Source organism: Leuciscus leuciscus (assembly GCF_965113295.1).
Source record: "Leuciscus leuciscus genome assembly, chromosome: 24".
Taxonomy (NCBI): domain Eukaryota; kingdom Metazoa; phylum Chordata; class Actinopteri; order Cypriniformes; family Leuciscidae; genus Leuciscus; species Leuciscus leuciscus.
Window position 1 is genome coordinate 29,252,697 of NC_138723.1, and position 11,814 is coordinate 29,264,510.

Genomic DNA, 11,814 nt, shown 5'->3' on the forward strand with positions numbered 1-11,814 from the left:
TTTTTTTTTTTTTTCCGGGGACTTTTATTAGGAAATCTTTTTCATGACGCCAGTGCGCATGCGCAGTTTGTCTCCTTCACTTTGTCCTGTAGCTGTTAGTGTCAAATCTTCTGAAACACAGGACACTCAAAAGCTTCTGCTTTCATTTAGCATCATCATTTTATTTTTGTCTCAACAGCAACAACAACAACAACATCCTCGGTATGAATTTATCATCCTGTTTTCACTCGATTATAGCTTTAAACCATGCAGCTTTAAATATTATTGACCCAGTTGGTTGTGTAGTGTTGTTATAGCAGCATGTGTTAGTTAATGAGAAACAGACACCAGCTCCTTTGCACAATCCCACCTTTATTCACATTAAAACACTTTTTCCTAGTCAGCTATATAGTTTTTGTGCTGTTAAATATCCTTTATAATGATAAAATTGGCCCTCTCTGTGCAACACTTTAGGCTTTCTTGCATATGATTAAGTCTTAAGGCTTGATTAGATTATCAAGCTTGAAATCCCGCCCCCTCATGAATAAACATGCTGAGCTGTTTTCTTTGCCTCTCATGTGTCAGTAATGCAAATATGAAGGCGTTTCTGTTGGATTACAGGATGCATGTCATGTCACTTAATACACCTGCCCTAAATAGACAACTTTTTTTGAGGTGTCAGGTGTGTTTAATGCCTTAAAATGCTGCCTATGGCCCATGTAATTAAACCCCCCTCACTGATATAATCATGTAAAAATAGATGCACAGTAAAAGTGTCAGAATACAATTCAAAACAATGTTTTTACTCCATTCATAGATGACATGAGTTGGCAGTCAGAAACAGGACAGGTTGCTTCATTTCTAGGAAATGAACAACTACTAACTACATTCAAACTACATTTGGTTACTGATTATGCAATTTTGTGGGTTTGCTCTATCTGCGGTTTGATCCCCTGTTTTTTCTTCTTGTGCTGTTTATTACTCTGCGACATGATGATATCATGAAATTTATATTTAAGATATTTAGATTCACTAATATTTTCCCTCTGGTTTATATATCAGATATAATGGCTGTTCCTCCTGCATACTCAGACCTGGGAAAAGCGGCCAAGGACGTCTTCAGCAAGGGTTACGGTAAGAACACTCACTCCGCACTCCTGCAAATGATGCTTTTGCATCACGAGACACTTTGCATTGTACAGTAATTCGCGTGCTTGTTTTATTTGCAGGTTTTGGGATTGTTAAATTGGACCTCAAGACTAAATCTCAAAATGGGGTGGTGAGTTAGTTGTTGGTTTGTTGACTCAAAAACATGTTGCCCAAAAAATTAAATTTTGCATGAAGAAAATCTTTCGATTTTTGTAATGAGACATTATTCTCATGATAATGAAGCAAATCATTACTGTAATGTTTAATTGTCACGTATAAACACAATTTTTTATGTCTTTGATGCATCATTTTGGGAAATGCATTTAGATGGTAAGATTATCATCAGGGCGTTTGTGTGATTTGACAAGTTTTGTGTGGTCACCATCACGCATCATTTACCAGACAGACGGAAATGCTTGTTTATCTCGATGACAGACACTAATCTGTGGGAAACTATTTTTACATCATGTGTGAATTCGTTTTTTGAATCATCTCTTTCTGACTACACAACCATCATGAATTGAATCGCATCCCATCAGCCCTGTGTTTCTGGGTCACATTCGAAATAAACTTAATTCTGTCACATCACTCGCCATCTGTCATCCGGTAATGTCACGAGCCACCTGCTATACACATTTCAGCATAAGAGTCTATTGCTTTTATTCATCATTTTATGTGTTTTTAATAATGCACCAATATAGACTTTCTGACCGATTCTTTTAGCTGATAATTACAGTGTTGTCAGTTATTGATAACTAAAGCTAAAATAATAAAAAATCACTTCGCTAATTGATAAAAGGTTAAATAAAATGAAATGTAAATATCAGATAAACTTAAACGAATATTAGAAATATGTTTGACTTGAAATACTTAGATTGCTAAAACTAACACTGAAAAATTTAAAGCTAAACCGAAATGAAAAACGAATTAAAATTAGTAAAACTTAAACTAAAATTTAAAAAAAAAAAATTCAAAATGTTAAATAATACTAAATAACAAAAACAATTAAATGGCCAAATATCAACTGATGAATTGCCCTTGCTGATACAGATAATTTATTTATGAAAATTATTCAGAAATAATAGTGATGATTATATCAGAAATAAAAATAATAATTTTGCTAGACAAATAATGGCCAATATTATCCAATACTATTTTGTTTGTTTCTAGCAGATGCTAAGTGAAATGACAAACTTTGGAAACTTCAAAATCAGGCATTAAAACAATATAATGTACAGCTCAAAAATGGGCACAGATACATGCCTAAATGTTTCTTCCTATTAATAAAAATCAACTGCAGGAGTTCAACACTTCTGGATCCACCAACACGGACACGGGAAAAGCCGGCGGGAGTTTGGAGACCAAGTATAAAATGAAGGATCTGGGATTGACTTTGAACCAGAAGTGGAACACGGACAACATGCTCAGTACAGAAGTCTCTGTGGAAGACCAGGTCAGTGGATCAAACTCTCCTCATGACCTTTGACCCCTTTGAGTTGCATAGGATATGATCAAAATGGTTAGTTTGCAGAGTAGCATTAAAATGGTCACTGTGATTTTGCCAAGCTCCCGAATCCTGAATATTTTGTTGATCCAGGAACAACATTCCTGGAACTGATTGCACTTGTTGAAATCGCATTCAGTGCATTGAATACCTGTCTTGTGAATCTTGTGTCTTGTCTCCTCAGCTTGCACAGGGGTTGAAAGTGGCCCTGGATACGTCTTTTGTCCCAAACACAAGGTGAGTTGTTAGTGTCTGACGCATCAAGGCCGGTTTGATGATTTTGTTCTTTGACAGTGTTATTTTCTCTTTAGTAAGAAGAGCGGTAAACTGAAGACCGGCTACAAGTGTGACTTTGTCAACGTGAGCTGTGACATTGATTTTGAGGGTCCGGTCGTGCACTCTTCAGCGGTTCTGGGATACGAAGGCTGGCTCGCGGGCTACCAGATGGCGTTCGACACAGCCAAGTCCAAACTGGTGCAAAATAACTTTGCTCTGGGATACAAGACGGGAGACTTCCAGCTTCACACCAACGTGTAAGTATCAGAAAACAACACAGAAACAGCTGATATGGGGTTTTAAAGTTGGCATGTATGCATACATAAGTAACTTGATCCTAAAGAATTAGTTAATTAAAGATCGATCTCGAATCTTACCTTTTCTGTCAAAAATACTAGAAAATGCAGTTTCCACACAACTGTGTTCCTTTTGAGAAAGAAATGGGATCTGTAAGGATTCCAGTGAGGATTTAGACCATATCATAGTACTGAGACTGCTCTCATTAGAGTTACAAATGATTTGCTCTTGTCATCCAATCATGTCTCTCTATTAGTGTTACTGGATCTTAGTGCTGCATTTGATACTATCGACCACAACATCCTTTTGAATAGACTCGAAAATTACATTTCTCTTAGTGGAATTGCATTGGCATGATTCAAATCACACTTATCGAAGAGTAGTAAACGAAGAGATGTCATATCGATCACAAGTTAAGTATGAAGTACCACAAGGCTCAGTACTAGGACCGTTGCTTTTTACACATGCTACCCTTGGGAGATATCGTTAGGAAGCATAACGTTAGTTTGCACTGTTATGCTGATGATACTCAGCTCTATATTTCTTCGGGCCCTGATGAAATATAATGCATACGGAATACATAGTCGATATAAATAATTGGTATAAAAAATTACTTTAATTGTCATTTATTACTGTGATGACAAACTTTTTTTAGCATCATTACTCCAGTCTTCAATGTCACTGATTATTAATTATTAATAATGGTTTTTATTATTTTCAATGTTGAAACGTTTTTGATGCTTAATATTTTTGTGGAAACTAGACACATTTTTACAGGATTCTTTGATGAATATAAAGTTTTTAAAAAGAGCATTTGTATGAAATAGAACCTTTTGTAAAATTATTAATGTCTTTACTGTGAATGCATTATTGCTGAATAAAAATATAATTTTTATTTTTTAAATCTTACCCCTTTTGGTAGTGAATCACAGTTTCCAGAAAAACTATGAAGTAGCATTGATAATAATCAGAAATGTTTCTTGAGCAGCAAATCATCATATTAGAGTGATTTCTGAAGGATCATGTTACACTGAAGACTAATGTAATGATGCTGAAAATTCAGCTTTGATCACAGGAATGAATTACATTTTAAAATATATTCTCATAGTAAACAGTAATTTTAAATTGTAATAATATTTCACTATTTTTACTGTATCTTTGATCAAATAAATGCAGCCTTGATGAGCATAAGAAATCAGATATATTAAAAGAAAATCTGATTAATTATTCCAAACTTTTGAACTGTAGCATTGAGTGCTGGTGTGTGATGCAGGAGTGTGTGTGGATAGATAGATAGAAAGTATACAAGGATGTTGTAGATGTGTCATCATGTGTCACCAGTAATGATGGATCTGAGTTTGGAGGATCAGTCTATCAGAAGGTGAACGATCAGCTGGAGACGGCCGTCACTTTGGCCTGGACCACCGGCAGCAACAACACGCGCTTCGGAATTGCTGCAAAGTACCAGCTAGATAAAGACGCCTCGTTGACTGTAAGTTAACAATCTTTACACACAAATGCTTGGCCAATGCATTGCAAGCATGTGGTTCCGTTGCATATGTGGAGATTGCAAATGCACACGTGTGTGACATTATTCTGACACATTCTGCAACAACACATGAAACTAGAAGCATCTGCATACATGCAACTGCATAAATTCTTCTTTAAATATACATGGAAAAGCTTGAGTGCATGGAAGCTATGTTACATTTTTAAAGCTTGGAATGACCAACCTGACCATGATTTATCATTATTTTCTTATAACAGGCCAAAGTGAACAATTCCAGTCTGATTGGAGTTGGTTACACTCAGAGTCTTCGACCTGGTAAACATGTTTTAATTATTGTTTATGATCTCTTCGGCATTTCTGCAGAATGTAAACTGGGCACAGTTTGTGAATTTTTCATATGCACAGAATACTCAGTGACATTTGCCAAAATGTTCAATATACAAGCAGAGCGCTGCAGGGTCTGCTTTATCCCACAATGCAATGCATTTCAGTGAAGAATGAGGCAGAAGTGATTTTTAATTTGATTAATTAGTTGATTATTCTGCTGGAAGTTGAGACATTATTAAATGTAATTAAAATTGATTAAAAAAAAATTATTTCACTGAATTAAACATGCAATATTGTGGAATCATGTAAAAATAAAAGTTGTATACTACTGTTTAAAATGTTTATTGTTGCAATATACATTTTTTCACCAAAAATTTGTCAAAAACAGCAATTTTTCATGAATGTACATGCAGCACACTAGTTCTTCATTTCACTAGTGTTTCAGTTGTTTAAGATGTTTATTAACCTTTTAACGTCTCATATTCTCTTTCTCATCGTCAAGGGGTGAAACTCACTCTCTCGGCTCTCATCGATGGAAAAAACGTCAACGCCGGCGGACACAAGGTTGGACTGGGTTTTGAGCTGGAAGCGTAGTGCAAAAGACACTGAAGACGAGAGACCGTTCTCATGTCGTCCCTCACAACCCTCCTGAATCACACTAGCACTCGATGACTAATAACACTTAGCGGCATGTTGATGGTGTTTGCAAGTCTGTGGGAGCAGAGCGATTCGATCTCGACCGGCCGTAACATCTGACCTTCTAAGGGAAAAAATATTGCTAATTTATTTAATGAAGGTCGTATATTTACGTAGAGCTCCTGCAGCAAACCAAATTACACAAGTAGCGGTAGATTTGCAAGCATGGTAGAAACATTTGGAGGGTTTCTTTGGAGATGTCAGTGCATGCTAAGCACTTACATCGGTTTTATCGCATTGATGAGTGAAGGTCAGAAATTGCATGATGGTAGTTGAGGTTATTTCTCACGATGAAGCATTAGATTGACGCCGCACTTATAGAGCTTCAGGCATAGTCAAGACTTACAGGAAACCAACAAGACAGCATGTGTTTTTTTTAGAGCTTGCAACACTTTCTTATACACTCATTTATGATTAGAAAGCAACTCTGTATTGTGTGAAAAATGCCACTTTTTCTGGTGTACAAAAGAGTAATTTGATCATTAAACACTCTATGGGCACAGATATCAATGCATTGTACATACCAACTGCTTTTTCCACACACACACATATATATATATATATGTATTTACACACACACACACACTAATTTTACAATTTTCTTGGTCTTTTTACCTAATTTTCCCAGTGGAAATTGTGAAATTCTAATAAACAAAGAACGACTGAATATTGTTTTGTGTTATTTACAGCTGTGCTTGTTTCATGGACCTGCTTCACAGTAAAAGTATGAGAACAAATACACTACCGTTCAAAAGTTTGGGGTCAGTACTTTTTTCTTGAAAGAAATTAATACTTTGATTCAGCAAGGATGCATAAAGATGTATCAAAAGTGACAGACATTTATAATGTACAAAAAATATGTTTCAAATAAATGCTTGTCTTTATGAACTTTCATCAAAGAAACTTGACGATATCCAACGGTATCATGTTTTTTAGTTTATTGTGGTTTCATCGTTTCCATAAAAATTGGAAGCAGCTTTGCCATGACAGAAATAAATAACATTTTTAAATATATTTTGTAAAATTTTAATATTTCACAATATAACAGTTTTTACTGCAAAGAAATGCAGCCTTGGTGAGCAGAAGAGGGTTCATTCAAGAACATAAAATAAAAAATCTTACTGACCCCAAACTTTTGACCAGTTGTGTATGTACAAAAAAATATGTTGAATACACACTGAAATGAAATGTCACGGAAGAGTCCCTCACGTTGCTCATCTGCACGGCAGATTTTGTTTCAGAGAAGGTTCACTTTTGCCACAACCTGCCTGCATCCGGTGTGAGAAAACTCCTGTTCGCCAACTATATAGTACGATAGTTCTTCTGCAAGTCTTTCTACATGTGATCGATCCGGGTAGAATCCTTCCCTGGACATTTCATCAATAAAACAGTCCATGACGTGGCTCTTCTCCAAAAGCATGAATGGTAGGAGCTCTGCTTCCAGAAACAGCATGTGGTGTCTCTGAAGGTAACTGCGTAACCAAGGTGTCAGTTCCTGACTCATGCTCAGTCGGCCTGAGACGGAGACGCTGGAGTTGTGCAGGACGAACTTGGTGATATCTTCATGTCCCAGGTTGCTGATGAGGATGTAGATGGCGTTTAAGTATTCATTGTTGTTTTGGGCATGAATCAGGTCTCGCAACGTGTCCAGCAACTCCCTGGGCATGTGTTCCATTTCATCGAAGATGAAAACCGGTATCTTCTCCGCTTCCTCAGCTTGTGTGACCATTTCAGAGACGTGAGAGTCCAGAGATTTGGTGCATTGTGGGATATCGTCGTCTGTTGGGCAATGGTGCAGCACAAAGTACTGCATCACCAACTCATCGCCAACAACTGAGCGGAAATGCTGAGCCAGTAATCGCCCAACGTGGCTCTTCCCGACTCCAGTAGGTCCATGAAGCGACAACACCAAAGGTTTATTGTGTACATAAGTTGACAAATAATCATGTAAATGACCCAGAAGTTGCTCTGTCACTTCCTGTTGGCCAAACACTTCCCTTTTAATGGTCTTCTCCAGGCCTTCTAGATCATATTTGAGCACGTGGTCGTCCAAGTTCTCAATGGCGTTGTAAATCTGAAGAAAGACAATGATGAACAACAAGTACAGACAGTTCTTTGCACGGCTGCTCTCTTTTGTAGGTACGGCTCTCAAACTGTTGTTCGGATACAAGACCCGACCCTTCCTCTTTTTCTTTCGCTTGCGTGGGGAAGTGCTGGGTACAGGATCGTAAAGATTTTCAAAGGTGAAAACCTTTGGGCTGGTGGACCGTGGAGAAACGAAGCTCTGGGACGACACCGCTGCTATCTCCAGACGCCGCTTCTTCATGGCCAGGTACTTCTGGCGAATGCGCACCATGGTGCGTACGCTTGAGGAGAACTGGGAGAAACTTCCCACGCCGTTCTCCTTCGTCTCTTTCGGTTGGTCCTCTCTCAGTCTGTCACTTGGGTCTTGTTCTCCCATCTGTGGAAAGCAAAGAAGAAATGTATAAAAATATATGAGAAAGAGCGTGAGAATTTGAGTAATACCCATGCTGAAAAAAAAAAATCAATCAATTTTAAATGTCCACAACCACATTTTAGCCGACTAGTTTTTACGGGATTTTCCAGCCAGGGAAATAGTGGCAATGCAATATGCATTCAAATAATGAACAATTGATTAAACTGATATATTGAATAAAAAAAAATTAAAAATAGTGTTTCAAGGTTTATTTCTGTTCCACTAGCAACAATCTGCAGTAAAATTGCTATATATATAGCCATTTTACTGCAGACTTTATATATATTAGAGAGATTACCTGATCATAACCCTTATTTTTTCCCAGTGATATTCCTCTGAGCTTTTCACTTTTGTAAGGTCTCTCTCTCAGCCATCTCTCTTTCTACAATCTTTCTTCAATCTTTCTTCAAATATCCCTCTCACTCCCTTTCTCTCCTCCCCCATCACGTGTGGACACGCCCCCTACTGCTGATTGGCTACAAGTGTGTTGTGCCCCTTGGTCCAATTCCCTTTCAATAGTGTTTCTCAGAAATCGGTTATTGCACCTTTAAAAATAAGGGATCCTTAACGGCATGAAAGAACCTGAAGCACCTTTAACATCCATGGAAACCTCCCATTCCACAAAAGGTTATTTATAGTGGAAAAAGTTTCACTGATAGGTTCTTAAATCAAATTGGTTCTTTAATGGCATTTGTGTGAAAACCACCTTTTGGAACCTTTTTTTAAAAAGTGTTCTCATTGGTTTTATTTAGCACGTTCATCTCAAAGTAAGCGCATTTCCTGAATGACCCTGAAAACACTTTAGTACATGTAAACTGCATGCATCTTAAACTCTTTGTGATGCATATAGCACCTTCATTTTGGTGCAGTTAACATTTGCACAGAACAGCTAATGCTGAAAGCAAGAATGGAGGCATGTGCGTTCAAATAATAAACAACAAGATGTCATTATAGACATGCATAATTAGATTATAAAAATAGCTGTTTCAAGTTTGATTTCTGTTCCACAAGCAGCACCAAAGTGCAAATGCTTTCTGGGGTTTTTTGTCCAGCGGCCGGACCAAACTGCACGTGTGAGTTTGAAGCATGACCAAACTCGCCACAAAAAAATTGAGAAGGAATTGGACGTTTCTGCTTTTTGCTTCTCAACCTCTGCTTTGTGATGCATATTGCACCTTTATTCTGGTGCATTTGAGAGTTTGCATTTACCCACAAAACAGCCAAAGCAAGAATGGAGGCATGTTGTGGCAATGTCATTCACTATTTTCCAGCTGCATTCACCTCGCCTGCAGGCTGAAAGGCGAGCGTTTACAACTACACACATGCAAATGATTCTCCATTTAAACAAGTTTCATCTGCAACAAACAAACAAAAGAGCTCACTTTCAAGAAAAGGCATGCTATTGTCTGACCATCAAGTATCAAATGACAAAAACTGCAGCTTCTTAAGAGGCTTCTCTCTGTTTTCACCCCTATAATGAAACCTGCAGAAATGTGTGCTTCAAAACAAGTTGTGTTAAACTCTTGTGAAAGCCTCTCAAACGGTATATTAAAAACACAAACGTTAGGTAAAACATTCCACACGTTCTGCTTTTCCTTTTACCATCCCCTCTGTAAAAAAAAAAGAAAAAAAAGATAGGGTTTCCTTCCTGGAAATCCTTTTTTCACACACCCCTTTTAGGAGAACAGGGGTAATAAAAAGTGCCTCGAACGTAAAACTATGTGCGTGATCAGACTGCAAGTTTACGTCTCCCTCCAGCTCTTGAGTGCGTTTGCGAAGACCACTTAAATAAGGGAAGTTCAGCAAGACGAGACAGTTGCTTCAGCTGCACTGGTGAACATTTGCCAGATGCAACAGGAAGACAGATGTAAAACTTGAGAAGGACAAACAGAGTAAATGCATTATACAAATGGAGTTGGCTTACCTTACACTCTGAATAACAGCTGGTGTGTGGTTTTGAAATATCAAATTCCTGTAGAAGCTTAACTGATGAGGAGAGGAGAGAAAGAGGAGGCGACTTCCCCACAGCCAGCCAGAGGAACATTAACACGCGAACGCTTTCAGCTCCTCCTCTCTATCTATCTATCAGAGTCAGTCCATCCTCTCGTCTAAACCACTCCTCCCAGTCCATCCATCACGCACTAGCCTAGAGAAACAGGCCTTCTGATGCACCTTTGTGGGGTTAAAAACAGCTTGTTTGCACTTCATTGAACGTCATCTGAGAAAGAAAGAAACTTGAGAATTGAATTGAATTGTAGTTGCAATGTTGTTGGTGGACTATTCAAGTCCAGTAACTGAATCCAAAAAGTGCGTAGGTTTACGTAAGCAGCAGAGAATTTGTTTTTTATCTCTTTTATATGAATCATTGTGGAGGATTTGCTGAGGGTTTGTACTATATAAACCAGCGCGGATGACTACGTGATCTGCTGTTTGACGGAGTTTCAGCAGGGTGGAGTTTGAGCCTGTGGTTTAGAGTTACAGAGAATGTGACTATGCAAATAAAGTAGCACTTTTACACCTCACAACATCATAGATTAGATGGAGTGAAGATTTTATGAGAGTTTTCATATCTGAGTGTGTTGTGGTTTTTCACTGTATAGGCTAGGTGCCAAAAAAAATTTTTTTTTAGAATGTTTAGAAAGTCTTAAATTGTATTCTTTTATAGAAACAATGAATAACTTTGAAATATTTATTTTTACAAGCTTTTTTTTTCTTCTCAATATATATACTTCTGTATGCTGTGTTATTGCTAAATTAAGCTGACTTTAAATTTAAAGTCCCACTGAAGTGCCCTGAATTTCCACTGAAACAGGACAACACATATCGAACAGCTCCTCCCCTTTTTAAAAATAGCCAATAGCTAATATATCACAGCCAGAGCCGTTGAGTTCAGTAAAGCAGCAGTTTCCTTCTAATCTTTAACCGTTTCTCCTCCTAATCTCCTCCATATCACTTTAAAATGTAGCATTCTGTGCAGAGTTCAGAGTTGGCCTTCTCAGCTGCCATAGTTGCAACTCTTGTCATCAGAACAGAGTGTTCAATGCACCACCTTTTCCATTTAAAAAACGTTTTGCAACTTTTTGTTGGGGCTGAACGCAGCCCTGAAGTGCAGAGTGATGTCATCAAAATCCTTGATCCATGTTGGTGGAAGTGAGAGACTGCAATTTTTGAATGCTTATATCTTCTAAATGTGAATTTTGTCATTGTTTTGGAGCACACTAGGTTATAGATAACCTTAAGACTAACATATTCATACTGAAAGCCAAAAAACTTCAGGGACTTTAATTGTTTATATATAGAATATTAATTATTTTGGAATAGGCTATTTTATTATCTGACTTGTTCATTTTCACCGAGCTTCACCAAGACAAATTCCTTGTGTGTAAGCATACTTGCCAAGAAATCTAATTCTGATTTTGACAATATATTGAATATAATAATTATATAAATTGTAATAATTGCATCATAATTATAAATATACCATTATATATGAGACATTTAAAAATGATATTACCATTATATCATTCACAAATCGTTGCTGTCTCTTATTATAAATTATCAAAAATTATATAAGGACTT

At 37.3% G+C, this 11,814-nt stretch overlaps 2 protein-coding genes across 2 annotated transcripts; one reads left to right on the forward strand and one right to left on the reverse strand.

Moving 5' to 3' along the window:
• The first annotated feature begins 53 nt into the window (after nucleotides 1-53).
• LOC309489678 (non-selective voltage-gated ion channel VDAC2) lies at nucleotides 54-6,405 on the forward strand. Its single transcript, XM_082158540.1, has 9 exons — nucleotides 54-201; nucleotides 1,042-1,113; nucleotides 1,209-1,258; nucleotides 2,429-2,581; nucleotides 2,817-2,869; nucleotides 2,944-3,165; nucleotides 4,547-4,697; nucleotides 4,973-5,030; nucleotides 5,545-6,405. Exons 2-9 carry the CDS (start codon nucleotides 1,047-1,049, stop codon nucleotides 5,634-5,636), a joined length of 846 nt encoding a protein of 281 aa, XP_082014666.1. The 5' UTR covers nucleotides 54-201; nucleotides 1,042-1,046; the 3' UTR covers nucleotides 5,637-6,405.
• On the reverse strand, nucleotides 5,309-8,387 carry tor4aa (torsin family 4, member Aa). Its single transcript, XM_082158539.1, has one exon. The coding sequence runs from the start codon at nucleotides 8,266-8,268 to the stop codon at nucleotides 6,976-6,978; it is 1,293 nt and encodes a 430-aa protein (XP_082014665.1). The 5' UTR covers nucleotides 8,269-8,387; the 3' UTR covers nucleotides 5,309-6,975.
• Between the last annotated feature and the right edge of the window lie 3,427 nt (nucleotides 8,388-11,814).